This window comes from Rhinolophus ferrumequinum, chromosome 16, assembly GCF_004115265.2.
Source record: "Rhinolophus ferrumequinum isolate MPI-CBG mRhiFer1 chromosome 16, mRhiFer1_v1.p, whole genome shotgun sequence".
Lineage (NCBI taxonomy): Eukaryota > Metazoa > Chordata > Mammalia > Chiroptera > Rhinolophidae > Rhinolophus > Rhinolophus ferrumequinum.
Genome location: NC_046299.1, coordinates 5,207,487 through 5,226,195, shown reverse-complemented (window position 1 = coordinate 5,226,195; position 18,709 = coordinate 5,207,487). Strand labels below are relative to the sequence as shown.

Below are 18,709 nucleotides of genomic sequence, written 5' to 3'. Positions count from 1 at the left end.
CACAAGTCACGTTTGACTTCTGCAATTACAAGAGGTGCTCAAAGTGGTTACCATCACACAATTTTAATACAGTTTTTTCCTTTCTTAAAATGTGTATACATTTTTTTGGTACCCTCTCTCTCTTTATAATTTTTTTCCTAGAGGCTCTTTGAAAGAAGGTAGATTTTGTAGGTTTGAAGTATTCTATTTGATATATATCAATTTGATCTGCATTATTAACTGTGTTTGAGGTTTTCTATAGACTTTATTTTTTTGCCTACTTACTTTGTCATGGCTGGAGGGTGGTCAGAATATAAAGACCTCGTTATCATTCAGTATGTCTATTTTTCTTTGTATTTGCTTCATGAAGTTGAATGCTATTTTTTTTTTTAATTTGTAAATATATTTCTATTGCACTTAGATTTTCATTCTGGTTAAGTCTCGTGTGAATGTTTCTACCCTTGCTTGCTTGCTTTTTGAATTTCTCTCTTCGGTAAATAAGGTGAGTGTTTTAAAAAAATTATTCTGATAGGTTATGAATTCACATTGTTCAAAAAAAGTATCAGGTTCCCCCCTTTCCACTGCCCCGGGTGTGTGAAGATGTATCTTACTCCCTCTGTCCTATCATCTGACCCGTTCAGGTCCATTGCATCCCCTGACCCCAGCTCATCCTTCTTCTTTGTGTCTTAGGTACTGTTCCAAAATTTCCTTATGCATCGGAAAATGGATGAAAACACAGATGCATTTTTCTACATCAGGCTTCCCCCGCCCCATTCTTGTAACATTCTCAGTAATGAATGAGACACATCTTTCTATTTACCTGTATACCATTTATTGGATATAATAGTCTTAACAATGACTTTTCTACGGACATAGCAGGTTGTGTTACCTGGAGAACCCCCGATATGAGAAATGTGTACAAAAGTAATGGACTGTAACATAAAAAGGTATGTGAACAGAATTAGCAAACCAAAGCATTATAAATGGATGAAGCACTATAAAATTAATGTACTGGTTTAGTAGCTATACGTTTGCACTGTGGTGAGTGGCCTACAGCAAAGTGTTACAGAGTTATGTTTCTACACACATTCCAACAATGGACCTTCCCTCCAGCCTCCCCGTTTGACCTGATAGAAGGTATAAGAGAACGTTAGCGCTGCCATGGCTTGTCCTGCCCGCGACGCTTCGAGGATTTGTCTATCTTCCTAATTTGACGTATTTTTCCTATCATTCTCCTCCTTAAGTACCTGCTTATAGGCCATGAACACAGACGTCATTCCACCTCTTTGTAAAATTAAACATAATCACATGATATTTGTTCTTTTGTCTGGATATAGAATGTGCTCAATCGAGGACTAAGATTTTTGTTTTATGGAAGGAGACTCACAGGGAGGATATAGGACACGTTGTTTTGAAGATGATGTGGAAAATCAGGGTGGTTAGAGAGCGATCAACCTGGACGAGTGGAATCACACTGAGAATTCCTTTAATTGTGTTGTCTTTTAGCTCTCACTAGCCATGTTTGAACATTCAGATGTAGGTGATTGGCTGCTGGGAGCATCCTCACTGCACAGAAGTGGTCCTCAGGCTGCGGCTCACGAGTCTGTCTCAGCGTGTTACTTATATCACCATCAGAGTTTTCACAGAGGTTTAAAAGAAATAGATGTCAATGGGAACTACAGAGTGAAGCAGGAGAATTTTGTGGTCATAGATAAACTGATTTTCTATGGCCAGCTCCCCCTTGCAATTAGAATAAGTCTTTCGGCAGGAGGCCACTGTGGGGGTGGCGTGTCTGTGGGAGGGGCTCTGCTGGATTCGAGGCTGGTGGGGTAGCTCCGTGCTGCCGCCCTGGGGACGGCTGAGATTTGGGTGGCCAAGGGGTGACTTGGGGGGCAGCCACACGCTTCAGCAGTCACCACTTTGGCTGACCCGAAGGAGCTACGAGCACAGAGATTTGTCAGAGACTGGAAAGGCATTAGCACAGGGTCTGACTTGGGAAAGGGACTTGTGTCCAGGTGATTAGGAGAGGCAGAGATGGATGAGCCTTGGCTCTGTGTGTCCAGATGGGGTTATGGGCCTGCTCGTGAGTCCTGGGGAGTGACTAGTAACCTAGGGCTGGCCTCTGTGGTGGGGAGGACAAGAGATGGTATCTGCAATGTCCCCCACTAGCCACCCGTAGCATGTGAAAGCCACAGCCTGAGAGACACACCTGGGGGATTTCTGGGGAGGGTTGCTGTAATGTTTATGTGGGTCACCTGTGATTGGCTGGGATCGTTTTGACAGCAGTGAGGAAGGACCTCCCGACCAAATCTGCCCTGGGCTTCCTGCTCCCAGAACACCCAGAGGAGTCCTTCATAGCAAAAGTCTTAAATGAAATAAGCCTCATGAGGAAAGACCGCAAAGGGGTGAGGCTGCACGAGAAAGATCCAGCTGCCCAGGCATCACGCCCGTTCAGTTGTCAGGTCTCATTGGCTCAGAGTGCTCAGTAAACATCAGTTGAGAGATGGCACAGATGCTGGGGCTTTCTATCTGGCCCAGCAGCAGGCTCTCTCTAGCACCGTGGGAAATCACAGGCTCCTAAGAACAGTCTGACACCGGTCAGAGTTTTAGCTGTTTTTCTTCTCAGGGATACATTGATGTACTGTATTGATTTGCCAGAGAACAATGGCCTCTGGTTTCAGCCTGAGAATTTCTCATAAAGTTAAGAAGGCATAAAAATGTCCCCTCTGAGACTAGTCAGGAGTATTTATTCTCATGTAGTTTAATTTGTTGCTTTTGTGGTTTCTGTGATGTCATCCCACATGTGTAAGCTGGAAAAATTCCCACGGGGAAGTGTAACCTCTGTGTGCATATTTTGACAATGGAAAATGTTATGCATTGTTTCTCTTGGTTGCTACACATCTGATTCCATGTGTCAGGAAAAACTGTTACAAAAAAAATTTCAGGAGATAAAGTTTTAAATCGAATGCCTGGAAGATTAGCTGTATACTTCCTAATAAAGTGGGGTCGTATACCCTACAACCATAATAAGATGAAGAAGAATGACAACCTTCAGCACCTACTGTCTGTCTAGGCACATTGACTTCCTCAGCGATGGCCTTGGAAACGCAAATCAACTTTATTATTCATACCTATAAAATTTTAAGCCATATTAAAAATAGGCTGCCATTGACATCTCAGTTTTGATTTTTGTTTCCATCATCTATGAGGATATAAAAAGAGGGAGACGTAACTCCTCCCCCAAAAACCTGGCTATTGGTTCCTTTCCTAAATTATATTAAAATGGAAATTATTGCTAAATATGTTTCATTGGATAAATGCTGCATACCGGAAGTAGTATTCCTTTGATATGATCTGTCTATTGTAAGGGGACATTACGTTCAAATATGCTCTTATCCAAAAATAAATTGCATGGCTCTAGAAAAACAATTAGTACTGCAGAGATAAGAATGTACAAGTATCATCACCTGCAGCCGCTAAGTGGCCACTGATGACACGGTGTAAAATCACAGCGTTAACCTCCTTTAATACCAAACGATTCCTGCTTCTCTGAAATAGAAGCACAGGAATTATAGCTAAGGACAGACAAGAAAAAAGTAACAAGAGTCAGTTCACATCCTCTTCCTCGCAAAAGGAGGAGAGGCTAAAATGCCAGATGTAAGGAGCTGACATCTTATAAGGACAATCCCCACACAACGCACCATAAAAATTCTGTAAACTTCAATAGTATGTGTTTTGGCCTTAAGACAATGACCACATGTAACAGCAATCACAGTAATTCTGTATGTGCTCATCAGCAGTAACATTTCTAACATGACTTTACATTTTTAAGAAATTAATAATTGTATAATAAACAGATACATGCTACAAGAGTTGGAATGTATTAGAGCTGGATTCCCTTTCGTGTGTGTGTGTGTGTGTGTGTGTGTGTGTGTGTGTGTGTGATGAGGACTTATTGAGTGTATCCATGATCATGAATAACTATGTTGCCTAGATCTGCTGGGGAGTATGGGGAGAGTTAAAATGCAGCCTTGTTTTCTGGAAGGCAAACCAAGGTTCTTGGTACGTTTTTGTCTTTCTACTTCAAGGCATAGAAAAACCATTGAAATTGACCCCAGATGACGTCTTTATCATAAAACAGAGTGAATTCTGGAACCGTTGTCACATGCCTTCTAATGTAAACACGAGTCACATGTGACCCCACTAGAAAGACAGAGGCATTTTCCCTTGTCTGAGTATTTTGTAGTTTTCACGCAATTAGATGCAGGCGTCTTCAAGCTCTCCTTGTGAAAATGGCTCCCCCTGTCAGACATCTGAAGAGTAAAAGTTTGAAGGGGACGCTGCTCAAGACTGCATTTCGTAAATATTTAAGACTGGGAAACTGATTTCCTGTCACACTCTGTGATGCTCAACAGGTAGGTTGCAAGTGTTTAAGAGATTCCGACTTTATGCTAAAAACATCTTTTAAAAATTCCTGCAGCCAACGGGGGAAAATAGGATACCCCCAAAAGAACTTCCTAGTAACCGATGGCCCTTTGTCCAATATACACCAACAAGGACAGCTGACATAGCCAATACCAGCGAACACAGCATCCATTTGGTTGTAATTTTTACAAGCATAGGGATCCTGCCTAATTTTGAATAAGTTGAACCTTGCCGTAAAGGGAGCTTTTTATGTACAGAGTTGGTTCACTAGATTTGGTTACCGGTTCACATCTGAAAATAGTTATGGTCCCACAGAAAGCCTCATCTGTCTGTCTGAACACAGAATCATTGTGTTACAGTGGAGAAGACAACGTGGTAATTTGCTAAGCTCCAAACAGGATGGGGAGACGGAGGCTTGCAGAGCCTGGGCAGTAGCTTCTTATAGAAACACCACCTTTCCCGATATAAGTCAGGGCTGATACCAGCATTCTGTAAAGGGCAGCCAGGAAAAGACGTTTTTGGGGTTTCTATACAGCAAGCTTTTTTGGTCGCTCTCCAAATATGCTCATGGCCAGTGAGCTCAAGGTCAAGTTTCTGTCTGGCTTTATGTTCCAGTCTCTATCCTGGTGTAGCCACACCTTAAAATTCCTCTCTGAAACCCAGGTTCTCTCCAAAGCTTCCCCGCCAGAAGCCTCATCCTTACTCGCTATCCTGGAGTTTCGAGGCATAGCTCTGGTGGACCAGCCTGTCAGCTGTGAAAGGGCCCAAGGGCTCCCTGAAAGCTGAGCACAGCCTGGACTTGAAGTCCCGGCCTGAGATGAGGGTTCCAGAAAACCAATCAAGGTTCTACCTGGGGGTCTCTTGAGCTGTGTCTGGTACCATAACCACAGCCTTGGGTAGTGGGGAATTGCTCTCCCATAAAGCCTTGATCAAAAAGTAAACATCCTGTCCAGAATCTCAGAAAGCGCGATATTTCAAGTTCACTAAACTATGAAAAGCACAAGAAGCCTTCCTTCCATGGAAAACTCAGTGATGGTAAAAAAAAAAAAAAACCCGCCTACTACAGCGCACTGCACTGTAACAAGCATTCTGCATAAATTAATAATTTACAAGTACCTGAGCAAGTATACAGAGCACCATAGCAGAGCACAGCACCGACGGCAGTAGCTCGAAGTTCTTAAAATAATGGTGTTTTAAACATTAAAAAAAAAATTCTAAAAGTTGGGACAAAAAAAAAATAACTCCAACTGGAGTTGAAAGATAGTGCAAACTTCTGTCTTCACTGTTGAAAAAGTGTCGGCTTGCTTCTTCTCACTTGGTGTAGGTGGTGTGGGCGGGTCTGGGCACTTGGTGTGGACGTTTAGGAGCCGGTCTGCATTGAGAGAGGACAGAACAAATCATGGTCTGAGGACTTGAAAGTGGTCCCTGCAGATACTGATGTCTGGGCGTGGATGTCTCTTCCTGCACTGTGATATGTTTCTGGGATGAGATCCCACCCCTTGGCCCACGGCTGGGAGGCCGCTCTGGGTGTCACCAGGGCTTGCAGACCTCGAGGGCTCAGGACGTCCTGTGGATGGTGACATCTGACCACTAGAGGAGCCCTTTTCAAAGCCCTACCTCCCACCCACAGGGGGACTCTAGCAAGCACCACCCACTAGTAATGTGATGGGAGCCCCAAGGGTAATTTAACATTTTCTAGCAGCCACGGGAAAAAAGTGGAAAAGAAATAGATGAAACAAACTTCAGTAATACATTTCACTTCACCAATAAATACATCCAGAGTAGCGATATTTCAACATAAAACGTGATTGACAGATGACATTTTTGGGGTACTAGGTCTTCAAAATCCAGGGTGTATTTGCACTGCCAGCTTGTGTCATTTTTTACTAGCCACAGGGTGCCTGTGGCTGCTGTATTAGATGCTGCAGTTCCGGGGAGCAAAGGCAGGCATGTGGGAACCCCCTAAAGGGAATATGCACAGAATTCTCCTCCTCCCGGGACAAGAGCAAACCTGGCTTGCACTGGTGTGAGCAGCTGGCAGAGGGAAGATAGGCTACTGCTTGAGGGCCTTTCCCTCGTCATGTCCAGGTAAAGTAGTGCTTTTTCTTTGGATCAAGAAAAGCAGCTTTAAGATCAGCATACAAACCACAATGAAATAATTCAGATGCTCTGAGATTTTTCTGTCTTTCTGCAGTTGGGAATTAGACCACTGTCCTGACCCCTTGACCAGCTTTATCTCTGAGATTTATTAGGCAGTTATCTCTTTCACAGGCCAAGCATTTTTCCCCAAAGCTGTAATGAAATCACTGATGTGCGCCTTCCCCCTTCAGAGATACTGAATTATTGAACCCAGGGCCTGGCTAACATGCTACCTTTCGCTCTTTTCATCTCGCAAAGCAAGCTTCCTGCCAAGGGGGCACGTGTGACAGAAGAGTGCCCTGGCTAAGTGGTTAACCCATCTGTGTGCTGGTAAATGTTTAACTACCAAGGGGGAGGCAGGAGGGCCTGATTGGTAGCGTTTGCCTATTTCCATGGGTTAAATATTCAGGCTACCAACGTGACACGACTGAATGTGGAAGAGAGGGGCCGCAGCTCCTGTTTTGGAGTATTTCCACCACACTGGATGGAGTAACTAATGCAGGTCACCCCAAGGGCATAGGTAATAGTACAACGTAGTTAAAAAAAAAAAAAGGAAGGGAGGCCTTTTGAGCTTTTATCACATTTGTTTCAAAATATAATGTATATCATTGTAAGCATATAATGAAAAATTTTAAGAGTGGCTAGGTTTAACACCTGGTTTGCAAAATTCCTGGAAATTTAGTAGCTCTTGAAGACCGGTGTGGCTGGCTCCAGCACACCATCGGGCTTTCCTCTTGTGCACGTTAGGATTCAGGACTAGGCCTCCCTCATGCTCTGTGGGACAGTGTAAAGTGACCACAGCTGCAGAAAGGTCTCAGGGTGAGTCTTTCGTTAGTTGTCCCGAGACGCTGCCACTTACACCAGGTCTCCTACCAGCTTGTTCACGTGACCCCTGCGAGTTCCCTGGCTTCACTAGGGTCTGCCAACTCCTCCTCACTTTTCAGGACCTCAGGGATTGGGCAGAGTCTATCAGGAGCTGAGGTTTTCTTTGGAGGTATGTGTCCAGCCATCATAACACTGCACCACTTGGGAGTTTTCTTCTTTGTCTCTTGGGGGGATGTGGCCCGGCCTCTCTCAATAGGCTCAGCTTTCTGGAGTACACTGCCTAGTTCTCACGGGTCGTGCTTTGATCTCTTAGGTACACCGGGGCCATTGCTAAGACCTCCATGGTGACACCCATGATTACAAGCTTACAACTGCCTCCTGGATATTTTTATAGCTACCCGTGCATCTATTTATATCGTTCCCATGAGTGGGGAACACAGGAAGCCTAGACTGCGACCCGCCCGCTGTCCTGCCGTGGTCTGAAAAGCATGGATGCAGCTGCCCCACAGTTTGGGGGAGACAGAGACAGGTGTGTGTGCATCACACCAACCTGACGGGCGCCAGGCAGAGCCCAGACTCCCGCGGTCCCAGGGTCCTGGCTGAGGCATTGGCGGGCCGGGTCGTCTTGCTCAAAGGATCCGCAGGCAGAGGCTTCTGAGGAGGGCTCGGCTTGCGAGTTCCCTGCAGGAAAGCACAAGATTACGCATGATCACCCATCTCTGTGAACTGGGACAAGACACTGACCGCAGGAGCCATCAGAATGCCCTGGAATTGGGGCACGGAGGGCGGTAAGTTGCTGTGCAGTGCAGTGAACTTTCTGAATCCTTGCACCATACCCAGGGGAGGTGGAGGCAGGGCTGGCCTTTGGGTGTCTTCTTGCCCAAATCTTCGCTAACATTTCAAAGACTCCTCTATGGGATCATATAGGTACAGACACTGAGACGCCGTGCTGTGCACCGGCCCTGGGAGCAGAGGCGGGCGATGCTCGTGTTTCCAGGCCAGTGCTACCCAGGGGGTATAAACATTCCCGTGTCTGTTGGCTTCTTTTCAATTGGTAAAGGCCTAAAATGAAAAGTTGGTGAAAATCTTCTTCAACATCACATTCATGTCTTCAGATTTTCCAGGATCCTGTCACAGAACTCATTCAACTGTGGGTGCATTAGCTAACGAGGCTGGTCACCATCCGTCAGTGGAGGGGCCATGTGCCAAATGTCGGCCCAGATTGCACAATGAAAGGCACTAACGTACTTCTACCAAAATAGTCTCTAATATTAATAATTTGTTCAAAGAATCGCAAACTCACCTGGAAAAGGAGGCCCAGAAGGAAAACCCAGGACACAGTGGCTTGAGGGACAGGTACAGGCTCTAAGGAAGCTAAGGGGAAGGTGTGACATTGACCAGAGACCAGCTAGGGAGTCAGCAATAGAAGAGCGTGCAGGGTAAAGCTTGAACTTGGCAGTTATATGTTACTTTGAGTTTCACCCGAAGACCCATGCTTTGGGACTTGTGCAACTCCTGTGAACCTCAACTTCTCCCTCTGTAAAATGGGAGGAAAAAAAGGCCTATCTCAGAGCACTCAGGCAGACTAAATCAACTAATGCACAGGAAGGTCCCAGGACATAAATAACGATTACTAATAACATCAGCATTCCCTCATGCCACAAGTTTTAAAATGCTTCAATATGAGAAAAACAACAGAAACAGTGTAACAGTAAAACCACACATCACTTTGTTTTCAGGGGACCCCTTCCCTGGCCACCCATGGGAGGGGTTTCACTGGGGCCGGGCCGGGAAGTCAGTCAGTGTTGACAGTGCTCTGTCTGGGGCCCAGGATGAATATGGGTGCTCTGGTCCTCAGAGCCTAGAAGCACTCATGAACACACAGAAAGTCAGAGGGAAACGGTGCAAGAACCTCAAGGGAGACAGGACAGCCTGATGAGCAAATGATCTCATCAGTTGTCACAGGACTCCATATTCCATATATCCAGGAAGCCTCCAGGTGATCGAAGACACGTGAGTTGAATTTCTCACAGTACTTATCCACGAAAATGACATTTTCTCGGCAATCGGAGCTCAGTCGAAAAGACGACTCAGGACACCATTGAACACATATGTGAAGCAGAGGACACCCAGAGTTGTATGGAAAATCCGCTCCCTTGAAACAGTGAGCACACTGAAAGGGGAAAGAGTCACTGAACTGGGGATAGACCTGAGAGTGACACTTCTCCATCAGTTCTCATGAAAGGAAACATCAACAGGCTGCAGACTATAACATGGAAGCAACTCCTTGACTAGAAATGAAGACCACAGAATGTGGCTGTCTGCAGTCAGCGAGGCTCTGCGCTCAGCAGCTCTGTAAGCACACGTCAGTTATTTAACTTCTCTAAGTGGCAGCCAGGGGATGGTAGCGGTCCCTCCCCGCACGGGGTTGAGGTGAGGACTACGTGAGATGTTACCTGTGCATTTCTGTACCTAAGTCACGCTCTCAGCACTGGCCCTGGCACACTGGTCTCCAGTGCAGCACACTGCCATCTGATGGCTGTTGTGACGGAGGAAATTTACCATCCAAAAGCCCCATAACCCTACCAACGAACTCTGAGTAATAAACCGTAGTAATAAACTAAGATCCATTTCCTATAAGGTGGCAGAAAACTATGAGCAAGATATTAGTGTCTAATGCAGAACTGAATGAATGTACCCATAAAATTGAAAGACTTTGAGGATTAAATAATTCATTACTAAATGATACCAGTTTTGCTACTAAGTATGAATAAGTATCTAGACTTGGCAATAAAGATAACGGCAGGTTTTTATTGCAATGCTGGAGGAAAAAAATCAGATGTATGTTACAATGTATCACAGTATATTTAGATTTATCATGGGAATTTAGGTTGGCCATTCATTCTGTTTTGCCTGGGCCATTCCCAATGTATGTTTATGGCCCTGTTTAATTATTAATCACACTCTCTCAGATGTGGCCTGGTTTAGAGGATAAATTATGTGGTCACCATAGTGATAAAGGCCCAAACAGTTGAGACTGAAAGTTCTGACTGCAAACATGGGGATCAGCAAAGGTACCAATCCACTTCCTCCTTCCATGCCCACGATGTGGTTTTGATGGAACCGTGAAACAGGATGCGCTCACAGATGCTGCCCAGGTAAGATGCTAGCCTTCCACCAGGCTCAACTGGGACAAAATGGCACAGTGCAACAGTGGGATTAGTGAAAGATGCTGCATGTCACCTCTCAGACGTCAGCATGGAGATGTGGAACCACAAATCATTTAGGAAGAAGGACCAGCAGCACATGCTTTGACCTTGGAGGGAGGGGTAGAATTTCCACATTCCTTCTTAAGCGTTACTTTTCATGCTGCCTTTGCAAAACCTGAATGTGGGCTCTCCCAGAGATCCAGTCCAGCCTGGCCACAAAGAATCGTCTGAAGGGAGCTGAGAAAGGACCCCCACACCCCGTTGCTCACACTCAATACATGTTTCTTTACCAAGTTTCATTTTACACAAGAAAACAAGGCATTCGACCCCCATGCTTCTCCCTTTTCAACTTCTAGATATTAGAGATATGCTACCAGTCAGAGTTCTCCTAGTTCTCCACATTCTGCTCATGTTCTTACAACAGCCACATATTTCAAGTTTTGTGGAAGACTGAGAATTTTTTAAATCCAAATATAGCCCTTTGCCTTGAATTCTCAACTGTTATCTACTTCTGCAGGCTAAGCAAGAAATAAACACATCCTGCTTTTCCAGAGAGGTCTCCACAGGAAGACGGGATGTTATCACAAGAAGATGCCAGAGATGCCACAGAGATCCGATGAGCTCAGGCAGGGACTGGGGCGGTGTAAACACCACGCATTATCTACACTCAGCCTATCGCTGGTCCTATGAGGAATATACACTCGCAGATAACACGAAGGACAGCCGGTTCCCAGAGAAATGCCTCGAATTCTTTGTATTCCTTATTCAGGAAAAGCAGGGCGTCTTGACAAATCTGCTCTCTTAAGAGAACACTTTTACACCTAGCTGTAAGATGCCCCTGGTTCCTTCTTTCTGAAACTATCTGAAAACAGTAAAGCAATGCACAAAAAGGAGCAAAACTCTATCTTTGAGGAAAACTTATGACCCCAAACAAATACATGTGAAAGGGATGCAAAGTGTCCAGCAGGCTAGGGGAGGAAAGACCAGGAGAAGGACCGCCTGCTGTGGCCAACCTGGCAGAGCATAGAGGGGAAGACCATCTACCTGTGCTTGGAACAGGAGGCGACAGCAAGCAGATAACAAGTGTCAGGGTTGAACAACCAGTAGTCCAGACGGGTCCAGCCATCTGTGCAATCCTGGAGCAGGGGTGGGGGCGGGCGGGGGAGAACCTGGCAGAGTCTTTTCTGAAAGTAGGGAAATCAGATAATCATCATCCCCCTCAAAGCCCTCTGTCCCATGGCTCCCGTGAGGCAGGCAACTTGGAGCTGGCCCTGAGCACTGGCCTGGCTTTTCCCCCAACTGCCTTGCAACAAGGGGTTTCCAGGAAGAACTCCCTTCCTTTAAAGAGGCGTTTAGACACACTAAATAAAACTACTGAAAGAAAAAGGACGAAAGGAACCATGATCAACAAAAGGCAAATTAAGAACCCACCCTGAAAAAATGTATACATAAGGAAATGAAAAGGCAGCTGGTAAAAATCAGGAGAAAAGGGGAAGAAAAAAGTAAAACAGTGATGAAAACCCAGGACCAAGATAGCACTGAACCCACTCAAGGCTATGGGGGTCCTGCTTGAAAGAGTTAAGGGGAGTAGACAGAAAATGAAGATAAAGACCACAGACAAAGGTGATACAACATATACACAGACGGTGTTACTTAAGGGATCTGAGCAAATAGTAAAGATAGAAAAAAATACCCAGATTTTTTTTTTTTTTTTTTAATACCCAGATTTAATTTGCAAAAAGAGTCAAATCCATGTAGGAAAGGGCACACTACTTCCCTGGGGGAAATGCATCAGACTCTTCAATGTTAACACAGAACTGAGTAAAGCTACCGAACTTTAAGGATACAGCATCGTGAGTGTTATCCAGACCCAAAAGTCACTCACAAAAATCAAAGAAAAAACTAGCTTCTGATTTCTCCAGGGCAGACAGAGGAAGCATGCATATGAGTTTCAGGGAAGGAAAGTGTGATCCATTAATTTTTATGCCCAAGCTGTCACTGAAAAAATAAATAGCCAAAGGTCTTTGAACATGCAAAAATTCAGAGAATATACTTCCCAAGAGCTCTTCTGGAAGGAATTACAGCAGAATGGACTTCGGCCAGCCCAGAAAGGAACGGATAGTTGGCAAAAAAGGTTGTCAATGAACATTGAATCCTTTCAGTGTACACCCAAGGCTAACAAAATTGTGGGGATTATGGCTACAAAACACAATGTAAATGTTATAAACCATAATTACATGGATGCTATGGAACTAGCCCACGTTGGGAGGTGGACCTTCCATTTCCGGTAACATGGCAGGCTGGGTGTCACGCAGGGTCTCTGGTCCCGCTCTCCACATAAGAACGCAGGACATGGCTAGGCCAAAAAGGAACACCCACGGAGCCATAGGTAGGGGAGTCACACCACTATATTCTCGCTGGCGGCTGAGTTGGAGACACAGGAAGCAGGAGCCACACGATTCGCAGCCTGCTGTCCACTTCTCTCTGCCAACCAACCCCACTTGCTAGCTGCAATCCGCGCTTGCTAGCTTAGCCACGGCAGTTATATCAGTGGCTAATGGCCAACTAGTCACAGCTGATGGCCATCTACTACGTGAGCCGCACCTTTCCATGTGAAGCCCAGAGCCTGGAAATTGCTCTCTGCGACTCTGTCCCCACACTGGGTTATTTTGACCTACCGTCTCTCTAAAACCACTAAAAGTGTTGGATAAAATATATTTACGTTTTCTTCTCAAAAGCATCAAAGACTTGTAAGGGAGTGAGATGTTATCAGGCCAATATCTCAGTGAAAGAAGCCCAGAAGGTAAGGGGCAGACTGAAGCTGCAGGCATTTGCTAAATTAGGGAAACCTGGGTTTGGGTTTGATACTCTTTTACAAAGAGGAATACAGGAACCAAAGGTCAACCCCAGTCTGTTTAATAGAAGACCATTCTCTTCCTGATCTCTTCCTCCCCTAAACTGGACTCTGCAAAGCACTAAACCTCAGGTAAGAATGTGCTAGAAGTAAATACATATACTGCCTATTCCCCAGAGATTGCAAGGAGGATTTCCTGGTGCTGGGCAGACAGAAGATGGAAAGTAAACCTGTAATTGCAAATCACTCCTGAGGCCCTGAAGCTGAAATCACATCACCTGGGTAGCTCAGTAAGCTCTGAGCCATTTAAATGTGTCTACAGCTGGCACTGTTCCTGGGCACCCGGCAGAGGCAAACATCTCCTCTCTGGAGGGACACACCTTCATCCTAGACCCCACAGAGCTCCCAGATAGTTTTCCAGAAAAATGAGCAGCTCACAGTAAAAAATAACAAAGCACACGAAGAAGCAAGGACTCGTGAGTGAGAAGCAATCAAAGCCTTAGAAGTAACTTGCCCAAAGACTATCGATTTTGGATTATTGGAGAAAATTTTCTTACTGCGATTAAAGAAACAAAAGACAAGCCAGCATATTTCAACAAGAGCCAAAGAGAACCTCTAGAAACAAGAAATAAGAGTAAAACAGTGCTCGCTTTAGCAGCACATGGACTACAATTGGAACGATACAAAGAACATCAGCATGGCCCCCGGGCAAGGAGGGCATGCAGGGTTCGTGAAGTGTTTTGTATGTTTTCCTGTGATGCACCCTGTGCATGCTTCCCAATAAAAGAAGTGTAGTGCAGGGGATCCTGCCGACTACGCCAAGTGTCATGTGGGGTGTCCGGTGGGGTCTCTGGTCCCACTCCCCACACAAGAACGCAGGACGTGGTGAGGCCAAAAAGGAACACCCACGGAGCCATAGGTAGGGGAGTCATACTACTATACTGTCACTGGCAGCTGGGTTGGAGACACAGGAACCAGAAGCAACACAATTCTCAACCCTCACTGTGCCGCTTGCAGACTCAGCCACCATCTTCTTGCTAGCTCCCCCTTTTTTCCTTTTGCTACTAGCCTAGCCACGGCAGTTATATTCATGGCTAATGGCTCACTGGTTACAGCTGACGGCCAACTAGCCACAGCTGCTGGCCATTTGATCACAGTCGATGGCCATTTACTACTTGAGCCAGCACCTTTCTATGTGAGGCCGAGAGCCTGGAAACTGCTTTTTGGGGCTCTGTCCCCACAAGAAGGAACAAAAAGTAAAACACAGCTGAGTATAAATGCAAATTGTGTGAAGCTAAGTATAGTTTAATACCATTTATGTAAATTGAAAAACACAAAATACTACTCTGTTTCCCCGAAAATAAGACCTAGCCAGACAATCAGCTCTAATGCGTCTTTTGGAGCAAAAATTAATATAAGACCTGGTCTTATTTTACTATAATATAAGACTAGGCCTTTAATATAATATAATATAATACAAAAAATAATATAACATAATATATATAATATAATGTAATACTGGGTCTTCTTCTACTATAATATAAGACCATGTCTTATATAATATAATATAATTTAATATAATGTAATGTAATGTAATGTACTATAATATAACATAATACCGGGTCTTATATTAATTTTTGCTCCAAAAGACGCATTAGAGCTGATGGTCCGGCTGGGTCTTATTTTCGGGGAAACGGGGTATCTATCTCATAATGTGAGAGACTAAAGGATTATGAGAAATCACGAAGAAAAAGATTAAGAATACTTTATACATTTTTAAAAACTTAATTACAAAGTCAAGGACAATCTAGGGCAAGATTTGCAAACATATTATAGACAAATGACTGGCAACTTTAACTATAGAAAATACGTACCTATACTTAAACCCCAAAAATCTATACACAGTAGAAAAAGCAATTTACAGAGAAGACAATTCATAGCAGAATAAATTAATTCTATGAAAAATGTTTAGCCCTGCTAGTAATAAATGTCCACCTATCACATTAGCAGTTAAAACATGATGGCGGTGTTGGTATAGGGTGAGTAAAATGGACACGTTCAGGTGCAGTCGATACCAGTGTGAACTGATGTGACATTTCTGGAAATGAACTTGGCAACATGCATCAGAAGCAAACAGCCTCAACCCTGGGCAGGTGAAGGGCCGCTCTCTTCTTCCTGGGAGTGTCCAAGAAATGGAGGCCCCGTGTAAGGACACAGATGTGGCCATCAGGTTCCATTCCAGCCCCGTCTGGGCTGGGGCCTCAGGGCTGGACATTCCATTTATCACTCAGATAAATAGAATGGAATGTAGATCCTAAAATCAATCTCCATAGACATTGGAATTCAGTACGTGACGACGGGGGCAACACAGATCAATGAGGAAGATGCTGGAAAAATAGGCTACTTGAAGAAAAAAAAAACCTAAATCCTGGCCTTCCAGCACGCATCCAGATAAATTCCAGGTGAATTAAGAATTAAATGTAAAAATCGAAACCATAGAAAACACAGGCATATATCATGTTTCCCCGAAAATAAGACCAAGCTGGATAATCAGCTCTAATGCGTCTTTTGGAGCAAAAATTAATATAAGACCCAGTCTTATTTTACTATAATATAAGACCAGCTCTTTAATGTAATGTAATGTAATGTAATACAATATAAGACCTGGTCTTATATTATAGTAAAATAAGACCAGGTCTTATATTAATTTTTCCTCCAAAAGACGTATTAGAGCTGATTGTCTGGCTAGGTCTTATTTTCGGGGAAACAGGGTATCTGAAGTCTAAATAGGCGTGTAACATAGAAAAGCATAGAACTAACATTGGTAATATAAATGTGAGTAAATTTTCCTATATTTTAAAAATGAACAGCAAGAAAATAATTTCAATTTTAAGACTATTTAAAAAATAAATATTGAAACACTACAAATTAGAACCAATGAACACAGCTAATGCAGTATTTAGAGGAAATTCCTAGACTTATATGCTTATATTAATATAGTATGAATAAAATAAAGTCTGAATAAAAATGAAATAAGGGTCTAAGAAGTTAGAAAAACAAAATAAAGAAAAAAGGGAAAGGGAAATGGTAAGATAAAAGCAGAAAATAATTAGAAAAATGGAAACATTAAGTATTATTTAGCTAAGACTTCTTACACACAGACATTCTAATAATGTTAGATATTTTCATTTAATTATCACAAAGTCCAAGGAGGCAGTTTACTTCAAATTTGTGGAGGAGCAATGAAATCAATGCTTCCATGGTCTAATGGTAATAAAAGCGCTTGGGGTGGAGCTGAGAAAAAACCAGATAAATCTAATAAAGAAAACATAGAACCAGTAAGTACACAAATACAGTAAGTGGTGTTGAGGATTATTTACGTGGTCATCTAGAAAAGTAAAGTTGGATTCCTACTCCATTTTATACGCTAAAGTAAATAGCAGATGGATCAAATATTTCAATGTGAAAAAAGACCACGGAAGTAACAGAAATAGAAAAATATAACCTTTGACCTTCATACATGTAAAAAACACGGCAAAGGAGCTGACAAGGCAGCTCACGAAACAGGAAAAGACAAATGAATCTGAGACCGGTTAAAAGATGCTCCACCTCATTTGTAGGAAGAAAAATGTAGATGCCAGTTTTTTTTCCAACTATCATATTAGCCAAGAAGAAAACTGAACACACTGTGTTGGTGCCGACGGCGGGTGGGAGGGGAACAGAAATTGGGACCTGAGAGGCAGGTCTGCCTCACCCATCAGCTTCCCCCACAGGCATGGCCCTGGACAGCAATGGTGCGCCCAGGAAAGCTCAGGCACGGGCCCGAGGTGCACGGGCAAGACCGTGCCTGCTTGAAGCGACACATGGTTGGAGAGAACCCCGATGGCCATCAGGAAGGGACAGGTTAGACAATTTATGGGATGGCTCTCCAACGAGATCCTGTGCAGCCAGGGAGAAGAATGAGGTGGGTCTGCATAGAATGGATATGGAAAAGCCAAAGTGGGAAAAATACATCGTCGCTGCAATCTGAATTCAAAATAAGGACCTAAGAGAAAGCAGGGTGATGGATAGCAAGTTGCTGAAGACGGGCAACGGGCAGACAAGGTTTCTTTGTACTTTGCTCTCTAAGTCTGAGTGTTTGACACTCTCCAAGTTTTCCATATTCGCTCACTCTGCAGAGAAAAACAGGCGGCGTTGACTTTTCACCGTGTTCCAAGTTGTAGTTTTACAAAGGCCTAGTAGCAATGGTCGCTCCTGGGAAGGGAGCCTACTCGCAGGGGTGGGAAGCAGACGGTTTTCTGAATGCACAGTTGAAATTTTTAATTGTAGGCATACGTTACCTGTTACAAAATATAAAGGTAAACGACCAAGCATCTGCTTTTTTCATGTACAATTGGTGTTTATAGTCACAGAAGTGAGTGGAAAACCAACACTCCTTTGAATACTGGAATCACTTGAGTAATTTCCTTCTGAAGTTATTTTTCTCCAGGGAGGTAGGGGTGCCTCCACGTGCAACAGACATCAGATGGGTCTGTCACGTGAATAATTATGTACGATACAGGACCAAAGAAATTTCCGTTACAGTTTCTGGAAGTGCTGGGCAGGTGGCAGGGAAAAGTTAGCAGGAGTCCGAGACCTTGGTAGCTACATTTTAGATTTACAGGAGGAAGTGACTCAAATTTTTATTAACCCGTGACTCATTAAATGTGATGGCCCCGTAGAGAATAACTGATACTGTGAAGAGGCTTATTTGTTAATATTTTAAAAATTCACATCAATTCAGCATATTTCCTACACGTCCACTGTGTTCAAGGGATGGGACTTAGGTATGTCTGGAGATGGTTAGCTCCGTCTGCGCCTTCTGAAATGGGGCAGAACCAGGTGAGTCCAGGACAAACAGCAGGTGAGTGAGGAGGCCTCTGGGAAGAGGTGGTCTTGGAAAAGGCCTGAGAGAAAGGCTGAGATCTGGAAAGCAGAGAGCAGGCACGGAGGACACGTTCCGGCACTTTCTTTACAATCACTAGCTTTTGGTTTGCCTGTATCAATGAAAGGCTTTATAAAGATCACTTTTCTTGTATTTTATCTCACTTCCCTGGGAGACCATGTTGGCAGCAAGTGGATTTCCTTTTCTCATTATGTGTTGGCATTTCTGATGAGCAGGCACCGGAACCCTCAGGTTTCCAGACTCTGGGAGTGCTGGTTTAAATATTAGGCACCCACGAAAGTCAGAACGGTGCAGGTCCCCATTCATTCAAATGCTGAACTCCTGCTGCTGAAG

The 18,709-nt window shown here is 44.0% G+C and overlaps 1 protein-coding gene and 1 non-coding gene across 2 annotated transcripts in view; one reads left to right on the top strand and one right to left on the bottom strand.

Moving 5' to 3' along the window:
* Positions 1-3,906: 3,906 nt before the first annotated feature.
* Positions 3,907-18,709, bottom strand: part of ADAM12 (ADAM metallopeptidase domain 12) — a 323,861-nt gene continuing 309,058 nt past the window's right edge. The window contains exons 22-23 of the mRNA XM_033131268.1: positions 7,919-8,049; positions 3,907-5,776 (exon numbers count right to left, since the gene is read on the bottom strand). Coding sequence (XP_032987159.1) covers positions 5,716-5,776; positions 7,919-8,049 — 192 coding nt within the window. The 3' untranslated portion in view covers positions 3,907-5,715. The remainder of the gene's footprint in view (positions 5,777-7,918; positions 8,050-18,709) is intronic.
* On the top strand, positions 14,074-14,181 carry LOC117036505 (U6 spliceosomal RNA). The gene has a single exon (XR_004425398.1). It is a non-coding gene; the product is annotated as a U6 spliceosomal RNA (small nuclear RNA).